The sequence below is a fragment of the Sphaeramia orbicularis genome, chromosome 13 (genome assembly GCF_902148855.1).
Source record: "Sphaeramia orbicularis chromosome 13, fSphaOr1.1, whole genome shotgun sequence".
Taxonomy (NCBI): domain Eukaryota; kingdom Metazoa; phylum Chordata; class Actinopteri; order Kurtiformes; family Apogonidae; genus Sphaeramia; species Sphaeramia orbicularis.
Window position 1 is genome coordinate 16,311,027 of NC_043969.1, and position 24,017 is coordinate 16,335,043.

At 34.9% G+C, this 24,017-nt stretch overlaps 1 protein-coding gene across 12 annotated transcripts in view; it reads left to right on the forward strand.

Moving 5' to 3' along the window:
- The window catches only part of kirrel3b (kirre like nephrin family adhesion molecule 3b), a 319,395-nt gene that overhangs the window by 275,357 nt on the left and 20,021 nt on the right, over positions 1 to 24,017 (forward strand). For 7 of the 12 annotated variants that reach the window (XM_030152030.1, XM_030152029.1, XM_030152038.1 and 4 more), the window contains 2 exons: positions 10,160 to 10,260; positions 21,947 to 22,157. In XM_030152030.1, the coding sequence (XP_030007890.1) occupies positions 10,160 to 10,260; positions 21,947 to 22,157 (312 nt within the window). The remainder of the gene's footprint in view (positions 1 to 10,159; positions 10,261 to 21,946; positions 22,158 to 24,017) is intronic. The other 5 variants (XM_030152033.1, XM_030152034.1, XM_030152035.1 and 2 more) reach the window with 1 other exon arrangement.

Below are 24,017 nucleotides of genomic sequence, written 5' to 3' on the forward strand. Positions count from 1 at the left end.
TTGAATATTACAGTGTAATATTCACACAAACAGAATGCACATACAGGAGTGAATCTTGAGGTCCGGGGTCAGCGGCGGCAAAAAGAAAGCTATTTGTCACAGCAGTCAGTTTTTTGCTTCTGCTGCAGGCAATATCCTGCCTCTACTGTACAAAAAACCTTACGTGTTGAAAACTTCTGACGAAATATGCAGCGGTATCAATTTCCATGAGATGTTAATTTTATCAGGCATCGATGGTAAGAAAACACAAGCCGTCATACATACACCGCAAGAATATGGCACACGGTTGTGAAATAATTAATTTTCCTGACAAAAGTATTGTGATAAAACAGAAGTCTTTCATCAGCTGTCATCTCTTTGGAGCCTTTAAATGTATAAAGCAATAAATATAGACTTAGTCTTTTTAAGATATGATCGCACATTTCCTAAACAGGTGAAATGTACTTTAATGCTAATTATATTCTGCGTGAGTCACAGGGAAGCTGCCTATTCTGAGGCACTGACTGACTAATGAATACCAGCCTTGGTAGGAGACCTGGCAACTCTCAAACAAATGACTTCATTATCAGTGCTTGATATTCAGAGAGCATGCTTCAGTGTGGCAGAGGTTCTTAGTTTTGGGATTTACATGTCTCTCATTTTTTCTCAAGTCCATCTGAAAGCGAAAAAGACCCCCGAAAAAAAAAAAAAAAAAAAAAAAAAGCGAGGATTGGAAGACGTAGGCAAGATGGTGTAGACTTACTGCAGCCAGTGTATCATTATACATTTTGAAAGCTAACAAAAGAGTTTGCCTGTAAGCAACATTGCTGCTGATTCTGGGATGAAGATACATCAAGTAGCAAACAGTGTATGTAAAGATTTTCTTTTCAAAATCCAGACGCTAGCTTTGCATATCAGAGAGAATGGGATACCAATGTTCCCTCCAGCACAAGATCAGAACCACGACATTCTACGAACCGCAATGAGCCCCTTCCTTTTAAGCTAGCAATTCAGTAGAAACCAAGACAGAAGCAGCTTAAGGCAAATGATTCTATTGTCTTGAAGTCTTAATATAAAAACAGAATTTATATTATCGACTCTAGCAGTTTATTTTGATGCATTTCTTTTCTGTTACTATGGAGATTATATTGTTTTCACAAATGATGCCATGGGAGAGGGAAGATGGATTTTTTTCAATAAAGATTACAGCACAACAGAACTCGGAGCATACTGAGAAACATACAACAAAGCTCAAATGACATGTTTACTTAGTCTCTTGAGACTTCATTTAAACTAGTTCTACACATCTTTTTACTTCATTATTTTTTTGTGTTTTTTACCTTTCCTCTTTTGTGTTTGGCCACTTCCCTCCCCAAACTGGTATGCGGGATTCAAAAGCTTCATTCCTTTTTATATATATTTCTCTGAATAATTGAAATTCATCTCTTTTTTTTTTTTTTTTTCGAAGCCATATGAGGAACCCTGAGTAATTTCTTACCCAGTCCTTGAGGTGAATCAGACTGTCAAACTCGTGAAAGTTCAAACAGTGTGGTTGAAGTGGCGGCGTCTGGGGGCGCTCTCTCTCGAGGTCAACTCGTTGTCCTACGCCTTTGTTTTGACTGCAGATGAAAGTGAGCAGTCCTTACGTCTCAGCCTGTAAACAGAACATCCCTGACAGTCTGCAGGACTCGACTGATTCTAAAAAAAAAAAAAAACAAAAAAAAAAAAAAACAAAAAAAAAACCGAATAACTAACATAACGGATGGCTGAGTTCTTCAGGCGAATGATTAGGATACAGTAACATCTCAGGCAGAGAAATGCCTAGAGTATTCATGATGTGACGGTGTTTGCTGAATATCTGAACGCTTCTTTTTATTTGTCTTCCCTGCAGTTATCCCCAGATTCCTTAATGCCATCATTTAGATTACATGTGTTTATAATTTGTCATTCCCTCTTTCTCTCTCTTCTCTGCCTTTGTGTGTCGTTGGCTCCCACTGTGGCGTACCACGTAGACATGAGAATTCCCATTTTCCCTGGGGAAAAATGTAATTTAATTATAATCAAACAGCTAGCAGGGGAGACAATTTGTGTTTAAGTCACTAATGGATACATATTGCTTACTCTAGTCAAACATTCTGAAAAGCTCCTTAGCATTTATTATAAGGTCGTCATGTGGCTACATGTATGTGCATATCCATCCATGTGATAATGTAATATACAATATATATGTATGAGTTTTTTTCTTGAATTGAAAGAAGCTCTCAGTCATGCTTGAAAAATCTAGCGTACATATAGCAAATGCCAAATGTTGATAGAAAACATTTTAATTACTATATCCACAAGTGTAGTTTATTGGTAGCACCATTTGTGTTGGACATGCGGCCAAACAGTATGCATAATGACACATATGCAGTACAGCACTAGGGCATCCTAGGGAGAAAAAGCCTATTACCACAGTTACAAAAAAGGGAGGGACAGAGAATTCCCCAATATCCCACAGAGCACAGGGTTGTTATAGATCTTTTTTTTTCTGCCGTTTCTCTTTCTAGACAGCCTTTATGTGCCTAGTTAATTAGCATTCCAGCCCTCTTTAAACCGGCAATGACACTGTATAAGAGAGAAAAGCGCGATTTAATGAAGGAGAAAACTGCATTTAAGATGCAACACATTTTATCTGACCAGCTACATTTAAAAACAGTAAGATTATGATCTGCAAGACTTTCCGGGATACTTTGAACGCACCGTCTCCATTGTGTCTAGCTGTGTGTTAAAGGGCTCAATGTGCAATGAAATTTTCTGCAACAATGTTTTTTTTTTTTTTTATAGAAATTCAGACTTATTCAGCGAGGCTAATTGTTAGAGTTCGATAGCTTTGAGGTTAGATATGGTAAGATGTCCATAACAAAGATCAGAGGACAAAGCGTAAGTAAAGAAGTTTGCCGTAGGACATGAAATGATGGTGAATACAAGCCAGTGAATTCAATCTGACATTCTGCGCTAAATAATACCTAAAATGCTTTATTCCAGCTATTCAGAAGATAGGAATTCAGTTTAATATTAACATACACTAAAAGAGAACTTACTTTATCTCAATTGTGTTCAAGTGGGAGATTTTTTCGTCAGTGTGATTTCGCTTCTCCCCAAGGCCTCGGATGTATGACGTTAAATCTTTTTTTTTTCTCGTATCATGCATTGGCCAACAGAAGCAGACCCTTCAAAAAGCAGTATCATGTCATTTCATTATAAAATAGATAGTTTTATACATAATGCAAGCACGGCTCTCTTTAATGTTGAATTGAGACTTTTTTTTTTCTCTGTTTTTGAGGCTCATTCACTATTTGTTTTCTGTCAGTGAGTTTATATAATGCATATTTTATGCTACGTAAATAATGACTGCATACATGAAAAATGCTTTTTATCACCCGTCAGAAGTTGCAGAACTTATTGTGGCAAGAAAATCTAATGACAAGACATTCTGGCCTGTGCCATCTGAGTTATTACTGTAAATGGGTTTCACAGTGTGAAATGTAGACAGTAAAGATCACACTGTACGCTATGAAAAAAAAAAAAAAAAAAAAGACTATGAGAGAATAAGTCTCTGTTGTAAAGATGTATTAAGCCAAAGCAGGAAAACATTGTGAGGCTGTCAGAGCTGTCAGGGTAGTACGATGCATATTTTGGGATGGAGATGAAATCATTCCTGATTGTGAGTGCATCTCATTTACTACTATAAATTCACTGTAGCTGAAATAATTAGACATATTACTGATCTCTTCAGAGTTGCATTACACACAATACATGGCAACTTGAAAGCAACCTGCTCTGCACAAATAGTATTAGATTTTTTTTTTTTCCCCCCGTGAACAACTTATTGTTTGACTGGACTGTACGGAACATCAGTCTAAAAAGTTAGATTTAATATTCAGCATTTCAATGAAAGCAGTCATGTGGAAATGTATTCATTATTTGGTATTTGCAAAATGTTGCATTTCTGCAGCAGTAGTCGGATGTGTCATCCAATTTTATTATACAAATACTGACAGTAATTTATGATATTGTTGGGGTAATCTACTTGGCTTCTTCGTCTAATGTCTCTGCTTGGAAAACATAGTCAGAACTGACTGTGTTAGGCGTTCCATTCCAGCTGCTTTATGCACTCTTTAACCCATAAGGACCCAGTGTAACTTTTATGGCAGTTCCCAAATTAATTTTTCTCTCTATTTAATGAATTATCACCATTTATTATAATATTATCCTATGAATTTTGCATTTTTTTCCCGGTGAAAATCATCTATTTTCCTATGTTTAACTCATAAAGGCCCAAACATCCAAAAGCATCTTTTGATTTTTCTCTCTCTCTCTTTTTTTTTAACCCATAAAGACCCAAACATTGACCGGCAACCAAAACATCTACTGATCTAAACTTTTGATCCACTAATCCTATCAATACGTGAAAATAATTGGTGTAAAATGCAGTTTGTTGTCTTTTCATGGTCATCAGATATGACCCATTTGGACGTTCAGAGGTTCTGTGGTTACCGTGGAAACACTGTCATCGTCAACAACATTGATTCACCAGTAAAACTCATGGAGTCGAATCAATGACAGTAAATGGAGACACTTGTTTTCTGTTTAGTTATTGATATATTTTGTCGAAAAGTCTTTTTTTTTTTTTTCTTCTGTTTTCTCTGTTTTTGATATGACATTTGAATTTACTCTGAGCTTTTACAAACATCTACATTATCAGTGAATTAAATATAGGAAAATATATGATTTACACTGAAAAATGCTGAATATAGAGGGCGATATTATAAGAAATGGTGAAGTTAAATAGAGAGAAAACTTAATTTAGGAACTACCTCAAAAGTAGCACTGGGTCTTTATGGGTTAATTGACTGATCATGTAGATGAGTAAAGTCTAAGGTTATTACATAAAAACAGAAAAAACTGATTTAAGAAGTAAAATATATCATTAACAGAACAAAAACCAAGTGTCTCCATCCACTGTCATTGATCCAACTCCATGGGTTTGACTGGTGAGTCAATGTTGTAGAAGATGATGGTGTTTCCACGGTAACTACGGAACCTCTGACCGTCCAAATGGGTCATATCTGATGACCACGAAAAGACGACAAACTGCATTTTACACCAATTATTTACACGTATTGATAGGATTAGTGGCTCAAAAGTTTAGATCAGTAGATGCTTTTGGTCGACGGTCGATGTTTGGGTCTTTATGGGTTAAAAAAAAAAAAGAGAGAGCGAGGAATCAAAACATCTGTGCTCAGGTAAAGATGAAATATCAAGCTTTTGTTAAAGTCCACGATGTAGTTTTGGAAGGGAATATAAGCCCTGGCCTTTTTGCACCCACAGCGATATTGTGTAATCAGATTGCAATGTCCACTTCAGAGCTAACACCTCCTCTAATGAATGAACCAAACATTGCACCAAACATTTTGATTACCTCCCCTGCTGCTAACATTGATGTTGCAGAGCCACCCACCACCTCCCTACCACCGTGTTTCTGCGCTGATCACACAATGCAAGTAGCAAACACGTACTCTCACACACGTACGAGCGCGCACACATACTCACAACCCGGGCTGAGCCAGTGAGATAAAGCTATCTAATTATATTCCTCATTTGCAGCTCTGATCTATAGAATAGATCCCCCCCCCCCTCATTTCCACTAGCCTTTTGCAGCCTGTAACCAATTGATCTCATGTTTGTTTACAGTGGGAGTTCATGCAAATGGCACACTTCTGTATTCTTATCTTGATCACACACATTTTACGAACATTTGGAGGTTAGAACACTTACGCTGCATATACAAATATCCTTATCTGAACTACTGTATAGACCATACAGGCTATGCTCATACTGTCATCCTATGTTGGCAAATAAGTATAAGTAGAGGAACGGCTCTCATTACATTTTTCTTCAATTGCAACATTCATCCTGCAGGACTAGCAGACTTCCAGCATCCTCCAGTAGCATACCAAGACGCCATCTGGCAAAGTCTCATTAAAATGCTAATTCATTTTAATAAGAGACAGGTAATAAACTGCAATTATGTATCGTCAGAGATATGGCAGAGAGCGGGAGTTTGAAGGAAGTTGGCGGGGAAGCGAGTTGTCTCACTAATCAAGAAGCTGCCTTATTTGCCACCCCCTCAAATCCACATTCTTAACCTTAACCATCACAGGGGTCTTGCTTAACATTTGATTATAACAGCTTTTAAAGGCGCTTTTTATCAAGTAGAAGAAGATAAGATGGCATTCCGTCTGTTACGTGTTGAGTATCTCTGAAAATCCGGCGTTGAGATTTGAGGAAACAGAGATGGATGTAAGAAGGTGATTTATAAACTGAATTAGGTCTGCCTTCTGTTCAGAAAATCCAAAGAAAACTTACTAATAGATAAACTAAATCATTCAGCGTGTGTTATCCCATAAAGTTCAACGCACTTCTGACTGTAGCTCATATTATTCTTGAATATGCCAATAGGAAACTGGACAGATTTCTGTCCTGTGAAAATGTGTAAATGTATAAAAATATATGTAAATGTATGTATTAGCTCTGTATCTGTTGCATAACTGTCTTTGCCCATTTGTTGTGTGTTTGTCCCTTAGCTGCTTATTGTAAAGCGTCTTAGAGTACCTAGAAAAGTACTATATAAAATTGATATATTATTATTATCATTATTATTATTATTATTATTATTATTATTATTATTATTATTATTATTATTATTATTATTATTGGCCTATATAGTGTTATCATTTTAACCCATAAAGACCTATACATATTATTTATGGTGGCTTCCAAATGGGTTTTTCTCTATGTTTAACCATTACCAAGTGATGTATCACCATTTACTATAATAATATTTTTTGCATTTTTTCAGTGAAAATCACGTTTTCTTAGATTTAATTTACTTACCATGTTTTAAGTAAATAAGTAAATTGAAAGAAATGTTAAATATATCATTAATTCTACATGAAAGCATATAAATCCACTGTGTTTTGCCAAACTACTTCGGTTTTATTGTTGAATTAACATTGCAGAAGACATGTGATGCTGCTGAAAAGACAACAAACTGTATATTACCCGAGTTATTTCACTGTATTGGTAGGATTAGTGGTTAAAAATGTTGCATCTGTGAATTCTTTTGGGTCTGTGAAGGTTAAGTGAATCTACTGTTTACAGTTAATGTAAATTAAAAATTTGCTGTGATCTCCTGCTTTTTTGTAATTTAATTTAGAGTTAGCTAAGGGACCAAAGGGATGCACTTGAAAGACAGATCTGGGTCATGCGTGACATCTTGTCTTCATATTAGCGCTGTCACCTGGTGGGAACAGCCTCAAGACCAGATGGCAAGCAGACCAGTCGTTTAGGCTGAGCTGCCCTTGTCAGGCAAGATCTTGTAGCCTGACCAAAGCTTAACACCGGCTGCTGTCATTCCTGCAGGTCCAGCTGAATGAATTTGAATGCTCTTTTTTTTTTTTTTTTACATGGTTATTTAAACCATAAAGACCTGACAGCCTCCAACGACCAAAACTATCTATTGATGTAACTGTTTAATACCTGCTCATCCACTAATTCTACCAATACATGTAAATAATTGGTGTAAAATGCAATTTGTCATCTTTTCATGATCATCAGATATGACCCATTTGGACATGGAAACACTGTCATCTTCTACAACATTGATTCACCAGTAAAACCCATAGAGTTTGACAAATGGTAGTGGACGGAGACAGTTGTTTTATGTTCAGTTAATGATATATTTTGATGACAAAGTCAGTTTTCTCTATTTCCGATATCAACTTTAATCTGAACTTTTATGAACATCTACATGATCAGTTCATTAGATACAGGAAAATAGCTGATTTTCACAAAATACAGAGTATAATATTACAATAAATTGTGATAAATCACTTAAATAAAGGTTAAATAGAGGAGAAATCCTTTGAGAGCTACCATAAAAATGACATTGGGTTTTTATGGGTTAAAACAATACCCTTGTGAAATGTTTGCTAATGGTAAAATATAGACAAAATGTGTAAAATAAAACAAAATATCAAGCTGATGGCTAATATTTAATGTTATTTCTCTCATGGGCACTTTTTGCAAAGTTGACTTTGGAAGGTTTTACTTGACCATGCGTTTTTATGTATTGAAAACTTGTTTTTATGTGTGAAATTTTGTGTCTGTAACTATTTAATGTACTGCTGCCCATCTTGGCCAGGACACTCTTAAGAGATTTTTGATCTCAATGAGGTTTTCCTGGTTAAATAAAGGTAAATAAATGAATACATTTGCTGACCTCGTGCAGTTTTACCTGCTATAACATAGTAAAGTGAATCATGGTGACCTGTTGATCCACTAATCCTATCAATACATGTAAATAATTGGTGTAAAATGTAGTTTGTCATCTTTTCATGGGCATAAGATATGACCCATTTGGACGTGGAAACACTGTCATCTTCTACAACATTGATTCACCAGTAAAACCCATAGAGTTTGACAAATGGTAGTGGATGGAGACAGTTGTTTTATGTTCAGTTATGGATAGATTTTGATGAAAAAGTCAGTTTTCTCTATTTCCAATATCAACTTTAATCTAAACTTTTATGAACATCTACATGGTCAGTTCATAAGATACAGGAAAATAGCTGATTTTCACAAAATACAGAGTATAATATTACAATAAATGGTGATAAATCACTTAAATAAAGGTTAAATAGAGGAGAAATCATTTGGGATCTGCCATAAAAATAACATTGGATCTTTATGGGTTAAAACCATAACCTTGTGAAATGTTTGCTAACAGTAAAATATAGACAAAATGTGTAAAATAAAACAAAATATCAAGCTGACGGCTAATACTTAATGTTACTTGACTGTATGTTATGTATGAAAGCTTGTGTCTGTAACTATTTAATGTACTGCTGCCCGTCTTGGCCAGGACACTCTTGGAAAAGAGATTTTTGATCTCAATGAGGTTTTCCTGGTTAAACAAAGGTAAATAAATAAATAAATAAATTTGCTGACCTCGTGCAGTTTTACAGGAGTCAAACCTGCTATAAGCCAACATAGTAAGGTGAACCATAGTGACCTGTTGATCCACTAATCCTATCAATACATGTAAATGATTGGTGTAAAATGCAGTTTGTCATCTTTTCATGATCATCAGATACGACCTATTTAGATGTGGAAACACCGTCATCTTCTACAACATTGATTCACCAGTAAAACCCATAGAGTTTGACAAGTGGTAGTGGATGGAGACAGTTGTTTTATGTTCAGTTAATGATATATTTTGATGAAAAAGTCAGTTTTCTCTATTTCTGATATCAACTTTAATCTGAATTTTTATGAACATCTACATGATCAGTTCATTAGATACAGGAAAATAGCAGATTTTCACAAAATACAAAGTATAATATTACAATAAATGGTGATAAATCACTTAAATAAAGGTTAAATAGAGGAGAAATCATTTGGAAATTGCCACAAAAATAACACTGGATCTTTACGGGTTAAAACCATACCGTCTTGAAATGTTTGCTAACAGTAAAATATAGACAAAATGTGTAAAAATAAAACAAAATATCAAGCTGACGGCTAATATTTAATGTTATTTGCTGACCTCGTGCAGCTTTACAGGAGTCAAACCTGCTATAAGCCAACATAGTAAGGTGAACCATAGTGACAAGTGTGTTATCTCCCCACAGTGGCGTTTTCTCTTTTTCCATCTGTGTAGTTCTGATTACACTCCAAAAAACTGTTATAGCACACTCCACCGGCATTTATCTCAGTGGGAGAAATCAAGCAAGCCATAAATCAACAATTTCTTGATCCAAAATGAGGTCTGGGCCTCCACTTATGTCCTGCCCTGGTGTGTCCTTGGGTAGATTGTACTGAGGGATGAGGCTTGTTCATATCGCACCTCAATGTGATCTTCCCCAGGAGCCCTAAATTACTGAACACTTCAGGTGTTTCTGGTTGGAACCGGAGAGCGATTAGAGCATAATGTGCCGTAAGAGCTAGATGGAACAAAATTGTCGTACGACCTCAAACTGAAAAATGGATTTAATTATTCATGTTTCAATTCCTGTTTCATCTTCAAACTTTTTTTTTTTTTTTTTTTTTTTACAATTGTTCTGATCTCTTTCAGGGCCACCAACTATCTCCAGTACACAGACTCAGCAGGCGCTGCACGGAGAAAAAGGACAAATCAAGTGTTTCATTCGAAGTACGCCTCCACCAGACCGCATTGTAAGTAGATTTTCATTTGTTTACTTCTTTTGTTTCTATTATTTCTGCATCATCAACCAAAACAAGCGGTGTCAGGCACAACAAACTCCACCTCTCACATGTATTGTAGCTTATTTTGGCATCGATCCAGCTGATGTCATCATGTCTATGCATGTGGTGATGTCAGCGTATTAATTGCCTCTATATATGTGCCAAGTTTGAAGTAAATTGAAACAAAATTGATGTTTTTATAGACATTTGCCCATTATAAGTAAATGGGAGGGGAAAAAAAAGATTTTAAACTTTTTTTTTTTTTTTCTTTTTTTTTTAATTTTGAAGTTTGATGTACTTTTCCCAAAATGTAACCACATCTATTCTGGGTCACTGGCAATCTTTAAACCCAGTTTGGTATGAATTCAACTAATTGTTTTTCTGCTACATGCATTTGAAATTTCACCCATTATAAGTAAATTGGAAAAAAAAGATTTTAAAAATTCATAAAAATTTTTAACTTTGACCAATTTTTCCCAAAATGTAATTGGATCTGTTCTAGGTCACTGGCAATCTATAAACCCAGTGTGGTGTGAATTCAACCAATGGTTTTGCTGCTAGAGTGTGAACAAAAAAAGACACAAACAAACAAGTCGTTCCAGTAACAAGTGGTATCCCGGATTGTTTTTATTGTTTTATCTGTTTTATCTTTTCTGGTTTTTATTGTGTTTTTTTGCATCTTGTTTTTATTTATTTGATCTCACCTATTTTATTTACTTATCCATGCTGCTATACCGATGAATGGTGGAACACTGAGCACTTTTTGTTTTGTTTTTTGTTTTGTCCTGTCTTTTTGTCCTGTCTGTAAGCGTGATCAAGTACCTGTCTTGCATGTTCAATGTAAGTGTTGTTGTAATGCCAAGACAATCACCTAGACTGCAAAACAAATCTACCTACGGGTATAAATAAAGTAACCTTGACCTTGACCAGGCACAACAAACCCCGCCCCTCGCATGTATTTTAGCTGATTTTGGCATCGATCCAGCTGATGTCATCATGTCTATGTGTGTGCTGATGTCAGCATATCAATGGCCTCTATATATATGCGAAGTTTGAAGGAAATTGAAACAAAATGAATGTATTGATGTACATTTGAAATTTTGCCATTATAAGTGAATGGGAGAAGAAAAAAGATTTTAAAAATTCATAAAAAATTTTGAACTCTGATCTACTTTTCCCAAAATTTAACCACATCTACTCTTGGCCACTGGCAATTTATACATCTAATTTGGTGTGAATTCAACCAAAAGTTTTGCTGCTACAGACATTTGAAATTTCGCTCCCATTATAAGTAAATGGGGGGGAAAAAAAGATTTTAAAAATTCATAAAAAATTTTAACTTTGAGCTATTTTTCCCAAAATGTAATTGGATCTATTCTAGGTCACTGGCAATCTATAAACCCAATGTGGTGTGAATTCAACCAATGGTTTTGCTGCTAGAGTGTTAACAAAAAAAAAAAAAGAAACAAACAAGTGGTGTCAGGCACAACAAAAGCCAGCCCTCACATGTATTTTAGCTTTTTTTTTTGGCATTGATCCAGCTGATGTCATCATGTCTATACATTTGCTGATGTCAGCATACCAATTGCCTCTATATATGTGCCAAGTTTGGAGTAAAGTTAAACAAAATTGATGTATTTATATACATTTGAAATTTTGCCTATTATAAGTAAATGGGAAAAAAAAAGATTTTAAAAATTCATAAAAAAAATGTAACTTTGACTTATTTATCCCAAAATGTAACCAGATCTATTCTAGGTCACTGGCAATCTATAAACCCAATTTGGTATGAATTCAACCAATAGTTTTGCTGCTACAGACATGTATAATTTTGCCCATTATAAGTAAATTGGAAAAAAAAAAGATTTCAAAAATTCATAAAAAAAATTTTAAACTTTGACCTACTGTTCCTAAAATGTAATGATATCTATTCTGGGTCACTGGCAATCTGTAAAGTCAATTTTCTAGAGTGTTAACAAACAAACAAACAAACAAACCGAAACAAAAACAGTACCCTTTGCCTTCGTTTTCGGGGGGCTGGGTAAGTATTCTTTATCACAAGGATCAGTCAAAAACATGAGCATGAATAAGCTGTTTTATGGATTTTTTGCGCCTGAAAAATGGTAATTAAATGGAATAATAGCATCTGGATCTGTATAATGCCTCTCTGAACATTATTAATCTGTAAGCTAAACACAGGTAGCAGTTAAAGATAAGATGAAGGTGTTTTATAGCCCTAGTTTAGTCATTTGTTTTTACAGGAAAATCCAGCCTTGAAACTACAGCCTGAACCCTCAGTTTCTCATTTAATACACACTTATGCTCTTTTAGCACTGATCCCATTAAGATTTATGGACCTTTTATAAACAGCTTACTCTCTGAGCTCATTTCGCTCTTATTATTAATTTTTGTGTGTTTGCATATGCATGTGGTTAATTGCCGTACTTTGTCATCTAATATGTGGTTTTTTGTTTTTTTTTTATTATTATTATATTGATATCCAGCATAAACTAGTAACAGAATTAATATCAAGTTTATTTGAGAAGTGAGCCTGCAGAGGGAGAGCTCCTGAATCTTAAATGTTTAATCCAATGTCTGAACACACAACTGTAAAAGGCACATCACAGAAAATGTGTAGCAAATCCTCTAAATTCAGCCCATCAAAACTCAATGTGTCTTACTGAAAAAAGTACAATTCTGAAAAAAAAAAATGTTTACTCAACTTTAGTTTTATAAAAAAAAAAAACAATCATTAGACTTGGGTGAAAATAAATAAATCAAGGCGAAATTTGTAAGAAATGCTGCATTTTAACAACTCTATTTAGCCACCTGTCCATTATCACAAGCTTGACGCTCAAGGTGTTGTTTATCTTTCTACCATCTACTTTTTCTCACACTTTATCCACTAAAATGTAATTATCACCATATTCTCCCAAAACAAACGTACTCGGTACAGTATGACGCTTCGACAAAGGCAGCCACTAAATTCCATTTGTGAAATTATTTTAGCTCTGCATAAATAAATTCAGTATGCAAATATCAATTGTTTTCCGCATTCCTCTCACCACATCACTCAAAGTGTCAAGACAAGCTCACATTAGTCCAGTGTGTGACATACCAATCACTTCTTAATATCTACTATGTCTTTCAAAACTGTCAAAACCCTGTAATTTTAACTAACAGCATAATAACTATCATGTTTACGCATCAGTCTGTGTTTTTACAGAGGCACCAAATATTGATTTCTAATCATTTTCAGTGTTTAGATTAAATAAACAGCGTAGAGAGACTTAAACCAGGTATCATTAACTCACACATTGTGCATTAGCATAAAAACTATACAAAGAAAATCTCACCCAGATGTACAACCAGTGCACCCACAATTTTGTTGTGCAGTAATACACAATGACAGTGGTTCCCAATCTTTTTTGAGTCCATTTTAACATCAAATTTCTGGCGACCCTAGCCGTTCAAAATTAAATGTGCTAAAATTTGTTTTTGATCATGTAATAGTTTGCTTTACTATGTTACAAATAATCCTTAATTTTAGAGGACATTTAGTCTATATCACAGGTGTCAAACATGCGGCCTGGGGGCCAAATCCGGCCCTCCAAAGGTTCCAGTCCGGCCCTTGGGATGAATTTGTAAAATGCAAAAACTACACTAAGATATTAACAATCATTTTAGTTCAGGTTCCACATTCAGACCAATTCAATCTCAAGTGGGTCAGACCAGTAAAATACTATCATAATAACATATAAATAACAACAACTCCACATTTTTCTCTTTGTAAATGTAAATACTTTTATGTATTTCCACTAAAACAAAGAATAATTTTGCAAAAAATATGAACAACCTGAACAAATATGAACAACCTGAAATGTCTTAAGAGAAGTACAATTTTAACAAGATTCTATTATTTTAAATGTTTTGTGTGTGTGTGTAAATCCATTGTGATCTGTACGTTATAATGTACATATGTAAAATGATAAACTGAGGCAGAATATTGTTTAAATTACATTCAATTTTTTCAGTTTGTTCATGTTAGTCACATTGTTTGAAAGGATAGTTTGTAGATGTAAACCTTTTCATCATGTAAATTTACTTTTTTCGCTCTTAAACATAGAGAAAAGTTCGGAGTTGACATTATTTATATATTACTGTGTTATTATTTTACTGGTTCGGCCCAATTCAGATCAAATTTAGCTGAATGTGGCCCCTGAACTAAAATGAGTTTGACACCCCTGGTCTATATAATGTATATTATTATAAACAGAGGCAGAAAAGCCAGGTGTAGATTACTGCACAAAGGGAGAATTTTATTTTCCTTGGTCAGGATATGTACAGTCAGTCCAGCTTGGATTTACAAGGCTGACAATTAATACTGAACAAACAAGAACTCAAACTATGAATTATGAAAGAGCTGCAGCATCTGAAACCGACCACAATGAACATTTGACAGATAAATAGAACCACAGTGCTTCAGTTTCAGCTTCACAGTTTGTCATGTCTTTTATGGATTGTGACTATCTCTCTCAACTCACCATATATTTTTTATTAGTAAGCTTTTATTTTTGTTTTAATCAATTACTAGAAACTTCAGGTGACCCCCCATTTGAATTCCAGGCGACCCCATGTGGGGTCCCGACCCCAAGGTTGAAAAACACTGCACGATGACAATAAATAATCTTCTGTTCTTCTAAATATGACACCTGGCCAGTAGTCTGTTCTAGGGATGGGTAACACTGGTCTACAAGGAAAATGCTTCCAGAATAAAAGTAATGAAATTTTACCACATGAGAGTCACTGATAAAGAAAAATCAAGTCAAAAATGCTGGTTGGCTGAACTTTCCAAGATACTGCCTTGGGTCAAAATGTGAAATTCAAGAATTAACGAGAGAATGGGTTTGACTCAAAAGGAATATTTGTCTCAGAGCTACAAGATCTACTTCAAAACACTGTCTGCACATTAGAATACATTCACTTTACAGGTTCTATTTAGTGGAAGATTTATAAAACTATTATATAAATGTACATAAACCAATATATATGTGTAATAACACTTAATCATATACCTTGAAAACATCAGCACTTTTGTCATTTATTTTCCAATTAATCTTATTAAAATATGTAACTTTTAGCATATTTAATCTCTGAAGCAAATCATTTCTAAAAAAATTGTAGAACAGTGTAATCGAGAACCGGTTCATTTTGAGAGCCAGTTCCCAGTAGTTCAATTCCTTGGAATCGTTTGCCTGCCTGCTAAATGATTCCACTTATCCATTCCGCTGTCATTGCGCATGTGTGATAACGTCACATGTACGCGGCATTGTTTTGGTTTAGAATGTAGCCAACATGGCGTCGAGGCAGAAACGCTCCAAAGTATGGCTATATTTCACGCGAAAACATGACACCAGGTCCACTTGTAACACTTGCAAAGCTTCCATTTCGTCAAAGGGGGGAAATCCCTCCGATATCCTCAAACATTTGTCCTCACAGGATGCAATTCATTTGCAGCAGTGTCACATGTTTGATACGCTACGTAGCAACGCTTGTAAGGGAACACCAGGGTGTCATTTGGGCCCAGTTCTGGGGGGGCAACAAACGTCCTGCCCTCTCAAATAAAAGTTTCCAAAAGTAGGGAAAAGGAAAATGAGGTGCACAACAACGAGAGACATAGAGGAATTAGCAAAGCATCTTAAGTTTCACTTTCACTTTCACTTTGTACAGTCGTATGATGTGACCCCCCCACCACCAAACCAAGCCCGGTGTCATCTGTTATTATTATTTGTGCTTACTGTATACGTTATGAGTTTATGTGATGGAAATATAAATTACAGTTAACGCAAACAAACCCTTTGGACTCTTTTATTCCCTCGCCCAATGAGAATCGATAAGAGAATCGGATCGATAAGCAAAATCGATAATGGAACCGGAATCGTTAAATTCATATCAATTCCCATCCCTAGTCTGTAACCACTACAACAACTCAAAGCCAAAGCATGTTACATTTGTCCTCTGTGTTCATAAAACAGAACTGTAAAAACTTTCCTCTCAATTCAGTGAACGAGGGAACAAGAGCAGCGGTCGAGCGAGCTATAGACAGAATGGAGAGAGCGAGCGGTGTAGTGAGAAAGAAAGAAACACACACCTTTGCAGATAGGAATATTCTAGTGTAATACGGAACTGAAAAACTTCATTTCTGCTCTGAGGGGTCTGTTTAGGTGCTGAGAGGTCTGAGTATGGGTTTGTGCTTTGCCCTGGGTTCTGTCTCTCAGGCAGAACTGTGCACTAATCTTATTCTTCTACTGTCAGTATAAGCTTGATTCACTTAGCATGGTTTAGCCAAAAGCGTGTTGCATTTCTTCTGTAGGTATGATACTCCCTCGCCACAGCTGGTTGTTATAGCGATGCAGCGTAAAGTATCGTGACGTTGTCCTCGACAGCAGCAGCAGCAGCAAGTAGGAGGTGGATGAAGCTGAAAACCCTGAGTTATAATTTCTAGGATGAGACATTATAGTTACATATTTTTACGATGAGAATATAGTTCTTTGGACTTTAAATACGTCCTTTTTGAATACGCCCACTATCTGCATCGTTTTACATCACGTTTAGTCTCGACAATGTAAACAGTATCTGAAAATAGAAAATACAGGCAGAGGGTATGTTCAGAAGTGACGATTGAGTTCATGTAATATTTTGGAAAATGTACGTACTTTACATTTAAGTGAGTGATATTAAATCAGATGCTTTGGTGCATACTTTTCTGAATGGCATTTTGCTCAAATTCAATAGCAATGGCTGACTAATCGTTCTTTCTTGAACCTACAGGGTGGGGAAGCAAAATTTACAATATTTTGAGGCAGGGATTGAAAGACAGTGTATGACCAATTAGTTTATTGAAAGTCATGAGAATTTATTTGCCACAAGAAAATTGACATAATAGAAAATGTTTTTATTCTATGTGTCCTCCTTCTTTCTCAATAACTGCCTTCACACGCTTCCTGGAACTTGCGCAAGTGTTCCTCAAATATTGGGGTGACAACTTCTCCCATTCTTCTTTAATAGTATCTTCCAGACTTTCTCGTAATAGTTTTGCTCATAGTCATTCTCTTCTTTCCATTATAAACAGTCTTTATGGACACTCCGACTATTTTTGAAATCTCCTTTGGTGTGACGAGTGCATTCAGTTTGCTTTCCTGATGAATCATATGGGCAAAAGTTTCTGAAAAGGTATGGATAATAGTGTTAGGTATGATTATGACATCAATATATGTTTGGTTTCAAAACAATTGATGTAGCGCCTGCTGAGAAAAAACAACTAAATGTTCATTGTAAATTTTGCTTCCCCACCCTGTACTTTTTCTTAACCTTAGGGGTCTGAGCCTATTTTGGTCATTTTTGAGTACTTTTGATTTTGCTTTTATATACTATATAAAGAAATGTTTACTATACCCATGTTTGGTATCCTTTTTTTAGCACACCATCTATCTCATCTACCCATTGTTTTTTTTTTTTTTTCATTTTAATCTTCTATATCAACACAAAAAGCCAAAAAACGCACAAAAAAGATAGAATCTAATTTGAAAAATGTATATAATTTTTTGCATATGTAACAGGGTCAATTATTTCGCAGCAATGTGGGTATGTAGAGGAAATTGTGTATTCTTATAATTACACAAAATCTGTTCCTTTTATTTTCATTTCTTTTGGTTAATACCTGACATTATGGGCCTCCGAGTCAGAATGTGGAACTTTTAATTTGAGTCTGTTCCCCAATGAACAATTTACAGTGTGATACTGCGCGCTATAACCAGAGTTTTCGCGCCTTTGTCTCTTCCCTGTTGTTCCGGATTTCTGCAGGAGAGGTAAGCAGCAGTGTAATTCATGAACATTTTTGGTTTAGCCTCTACTAATTTAATTTTTTATATCAACTGGCTAGTTCAAGCTATATGAGGTGCTTAAATTGTGCTGAAACACATTTCTGTATTATTTTGGTTTGTGTAGGAGCCAGAGGTTTTTGTGTTTTATGTCACTTCTGTCAGGAACAAAAAATCAATAAATGGAGACTGCCTCCAAAGCCGTACGTGCGGGTCTCGTCCTTAAAAAACCCAACGCAGAGTCCGGCACCAGCGGTTTACGCATAAATAACACAAAAATGCTTAACAAACCTTTTCAAAGACTTTTTAAAAGTGAATATTGGTTCCAAATATTAGGTATGTAAAACTAAAATTGGAATAAATTAAAACTATACTCAAATATTTAACATAAAAGCATATCTTTACATAGGCGTTTTCTCCGGTTTTCTCCCCACTCGCCCACCCCCGGTCCTCCCGGTTTCCACATTCAGTTCAGGTGGGGGTCATTCTTACCCTTACCTGCAATGCTAATGCAGTCTGTGGATTAGAATCCGCAGATTTGGCCATTTTTTTCCATTTTGAAAAAGGATAAAAATGATGAAGATATGGTAAGAAATATCAAGGTCAAGGTCAAGGTTACTTTATTTATACCTGTAGGTAGATTTGTTTTGCAGTGTAGGTGATTGCCTTGGCATTACAACAACACTTACATTAAACATGCAAGACAGGTACTTGATCACGCTTACAGACAAGACAAAAAGACAGGACAAAAAGTGTTCAGTGTTCCACCATTCATCTGTATAGCAGCATGGATAAGTAAAAGAATAAAATAAATAAGATCCAATAAATAAAAACAAGATGCAATAAAACACCATAAAAACCAGAAAAGATAAAATAGAAACAATCTGGGATAAAAACCAGGATAAGAACATAAAATTAAAAAAATTAAAAATTTTGAAGTCACAATAATAATAAATAGAGCAAAGAAATGGAATAAATAACTAAATAAGTTAGTAAAGTGCAATGTCACTATTTCTTATTGAGCTCAGTGACGGTGACAGGAACAAAGCTATTTTTATAACGCTGTGTCCTGCACCTTGGGACTAAGAACCTCCGTCCAGAGGAAAGGAGTTGAAATTCACCTCGTAAAGGATGGGAGTCATTGTTAAGAACTGACGAAGCCATCCTCTGTACCTGTTTAGTGTACAGGGAGGCGGGACAAGACTGGGACTCACCAATCAGGCGACTAGACCATCTGACTATTTGATTTAGTGAGTTTCTGTCTGCAACTGAGGTCTGACCAAACCATGCCACCAGACAAAAAGATAAAACAGACTCAATAAAGGAACGATAAAACAAAGTTAAAATGGTTCGGTCATATAACAAACAAAAATAAAAATTTAATAATAAACAATCCTAAATTCTACACAAAAATGGTTTGTATAGTTGCCAGCATATAGAACTAACAAATAACTATCTGAACAGCTTTGCAAAACTATCTCCTAAGTGAAGTTATTGAGCAGGTATAGAGTTATAGAGTATTTTTAACTGAAAATATGAAGGTTAATTAAGGTAAAGGTTTCCAAGATCAACATACTAAATCGCACCAATTTATATCCTTGTGAGAATCAATGGAGCTATTCACCCGACAACCCATGGTACTGTCACTGTACTGAAATATAAATTGATAACTACAGCAGGATCAAAGAAAAAAAAAAAAAACAAACACACAACTATTCATATAGGATTGTGCAAAACGAGGTTCATCTGTACATGGCCGTCATATATTGAGGTTTGCACACTTTGAAAAATAATGCTCTCTCAGCAAAGAAAAAAAGATTCCGATGAAGGCGTTAATGACAAGGTCAAGTAAAATTCCATTAAATACCTCCCAGTGAACTCCAGCCTCCGCGGTTTTGAAGCGTTGCTACAGGGCCCATTGTTCAGTCACTGTTATATCATGTGGCAGCTGTTATTAAGGTCAAAGTTGTCTCCATGTGGTCTGCAGCAGGGTTACACTTCATTAGTCAGTGAACATACAGTAGATACCGCATTGCTTGCTTTTGATGTATGAGCACGAGCCTCGGCTGCAGATTTTCTAAACCACATGCTTTATATGTCAAGAACTATACATGCAGAGGTTACACAAGAATGTCAGAAAAGTCATATTAACCCTGTTATGACGGTTGTGTCTCTGGTGCCACAGTCATTTAAATTACTGGAACTCTTTAACCGTTTAATGAGAAAACAGCATCTGAAAGCATCGGAGAATCGGAGCTATTGGTTGGTAACACATAACAGTAGAGGTTTGCTTTGCCTGTGGGGGAGGGGTGGAAGTGCCCGGAGTAGAGACACTTGTAATGTTTAAGAAGCGTTTTTGCAGTGAATTCTTGTAATTAATTGTTTATAATCATGATAGTGCTGTTGTCAAGTGTTCTACTAATGTGTTTTGCTGTATATTTGTGGAGTTTAGCCTTTTTTTCCACCTTTTTTTCACGGTTTTTATCTGTATTTTCTGGTTTGTTGAATTCATTGATAGTTGAATTTTAGCTGTAAATACTATATAAATGTATGTATCTCTGTGTTCTAGACAAACAAAAACGTTTGAGCACATAATAATAATAATAATAATAATAATACATTTTATTCATAAGCGTCTTTCAGTACACCCAAGGACGCTGTACAAGATAAAACAGACAATGCATAAAATACAAAGAAGTAAACAAATAGATAAAAGAGCAATTACAGTACATAGAAATTAAAATGTTAAATGGCGAGTAAAACTTGTGGTGGGTAAAACATGTAAAATAGTTGAAAGTTTATTTCTGTTAATTTCATCATGAGCATTTACAGTTGTTTTTTCCATAATAAATATAGTAAACAACTAAATGTTTTATTTTATTTATTTATTTATTTATTTATTTTTGCTAGAACATGCTGTTTTAAGCAATTATTACATTTAATAATGATAATTAAAGGCTAGGTATTGAAAGCAAAGTTTTTCCTGAAAAAATGTGCAAAAGAATTGGCAAAAAAAGACATTTATTGACACTTTTACTGCAAAAAAACAAAACAAACAAACAAACAAAAAAAAAAAGCATAAAGAAATATATGTGGCCTGTTTTAATGATAGTCCTTAAAGGGTTAAAATTTATATGTGTCTACTGACTGGCATGCTCTTTGTATTTTTTATTTTCTTTATTTATTAACCCACCCCCCCGAAGGAATTGGTTTTGATTTATTTGTTGTCTGATTTATTTAAGTGTTTGTTTCTTTGCTAACACTCTAGCATCATTACATTTTGGAAAACGTAGTTCGAAGTTAAAATTTTTTTTTATGAATTTTTTAAAATCTTTTTTTCCCCAATTTACTTATAATGGGTGAAATTTGGGAAAAGTAGGTCAAAGTTTTTTTTTTTTTTTTTTTTTTTTTTTTTATGAATTTTTATTTTTTTTTGGTTCCATTTTTCTTATAATGGGTGAAATTTCAAATGTCTATAAAAACAATAATTTTGTTTCAATTTACTTCGAACTTGCCACATATATAGAGGTAATTGATATGCTGACATCACCACACATATAGACATGATGATATCAGCTGGATCGATGCCAAAATAAGCTACAATACGTGTGAGGGGCGGGGTTTGTTGTCCCTGGCACCACTTGTTATTTCCTTTATTAAATATTTATCCTCACACACATTTAGAACATTTAACATCACTCTGTCATCAAGTGGCTTTTTTTTTTTTTTTTTTTTTTTTTTTAATATAATTTACATTTTATTTCCATTTATCCAAGGCCTGGTCATGGAAGGAGACTGTGTTGGAGTCTGGAACATCTGGGCGCTACACTGTGGAGACCGTCAGCACAGAAGAAGGAGTAATCTCCACGCTAACCATGAGTAATATTGTCCCGGCCGACTTCCAGACCATCTACAACTGCACGGCGTGGAACAGCTTTGGCTCTGACACCGAGATCATTCGCCTTAAGGAACAAGGTGGGAGCCAAGGTTCGACAGGTTCTACCTTCCTCTTCTTCATATTACGCACCTGTGGCTTTCTACATCGTAGTAGATTGTAGACAATAATAGAATAGTCGCGCTTTGTGTGCAACAGTGTGTACGTACCAGTCTGCAAGCTTCCGCCTACGTCTGTGTTTCTGTGTGTGTGCATGTCTGAACTGATAAATCATATCAAACTGTGTTGATTATATTTATGTACAATTGAAATAGGAATTCAAAAGGTACATTTATTGATTTGTTTACTCAGGTAAATTAGTTATTATCACAATCATTTCTCCCTGGGGTACACACAAAAACAAGCAAGATCTTATTGATAACAAAAAAAAATTAAAAAATAACATACAGTAATTGCAATATTTATTTCATACACTAATTAACATCACAAAAGGAAGTGATCCTAAACATCCAGACATTGTTTTATTGACAATAAACAATTATAAATAAATTAACATATGAGTGAACAATGTAGCTGTGACACAATTTAGCCTCACATCATCAATTTATACTTGCAGGAAGTTCACAGATTGTCCCAGAATAAGGCCTTAATTATCCTGAAAATGGATTATTTATCTTTAACCCTGTAAAGCACAGGTGTCAAACATGCAGCCCGGGGGCCAAATTTGGCCCGCCAAAGGGTTCAGTCCGGCCCCTGGAATGAATTTGTGAAATGCAAAAATTACACTGAAGATCTCAACAATCAAGTCAGTTAAAATCATTTTAGGTCATTTCAATCTAAAAATGATGACATCAGTGAAATACTATCAAAATAACCTGTAAATTAAGAAAACTGCAAATTTGTCTCTTTGTTTTAATTGAAAAAAAAAAGAAGTAAAATTACACAAAAATGTTTTACATTTACAGATTAGCCTTTAGCAAAAAATCTGAATATCTGAAATGTCTAAAGAGAAGTATGTGGAATTTTAATAATGTTCTCCCTGTTATTTAATGTTTTGTGTATTTGTAGATCCACTGTGATCTCTAAGTTGTGATTCACATGTATAAATAATAAACTAAGATGTAATATTGTTAACACTGCACTTAATTTACTAAATAATTTTCAGGTTGTTCATATTTGTTCATGTTATGTTCATGTACAATTCGTAGATGTAAACATTTTCATTATGGAATTTACTTTTTTCACTCAAACGTTCTTATCCTATTATTTATATTATTTTACTGGTCCGGCCCACTTTAGATCATATTAGGTTGAATGTGGCCCCTGAACTAACATGAGTTTGACACCCCTGCTGTAAAGCCTGAACCATTAAAACATTGACAGAAAATTCCAGTTCTTTGAAACTAGAGCCTTTATTGGTCCTTCTGAATGAGTAAAACAAATGTTTTTTTCAATTATCAATTTCCATGTATGAGTTTAAATTTTGTATCATATTTGATACATTGGGTCTCAGTCCTCAAATATTATTACTTTTGAAGAAACAAAAACGTAATATAACACAAACATGTCTAACAAATTGGTAATTCCTTTTCAAAATTGGCAAAGTTCTGCCTCCTCCCTCATTAATGTCAATCTTGGAGTGTCACTGGAAAGGCCTCTGGTGAATGAATTCCTCCCCCTGGTGGATTATTCATGTATTGCATGTATCTAATTGTATACATCAGGTTTTTCATGAAAAAAAAAAAAAAAATCACACTGATCATGAAGAGGGCTTCAAAAGTCATGTATCAAATATGATACGTTTGGTGTTATAGGGATAAATCTGCCACTCTGACACAATAACTGATGTTGTTATAATTACTTTGGAAATCTTCATAAAGAATTTGTCAGATTTATAGTTAGTGTTTAGCACTTTATTATAACAGAGGTGAGAATGAGTGGAGCCCCCACAT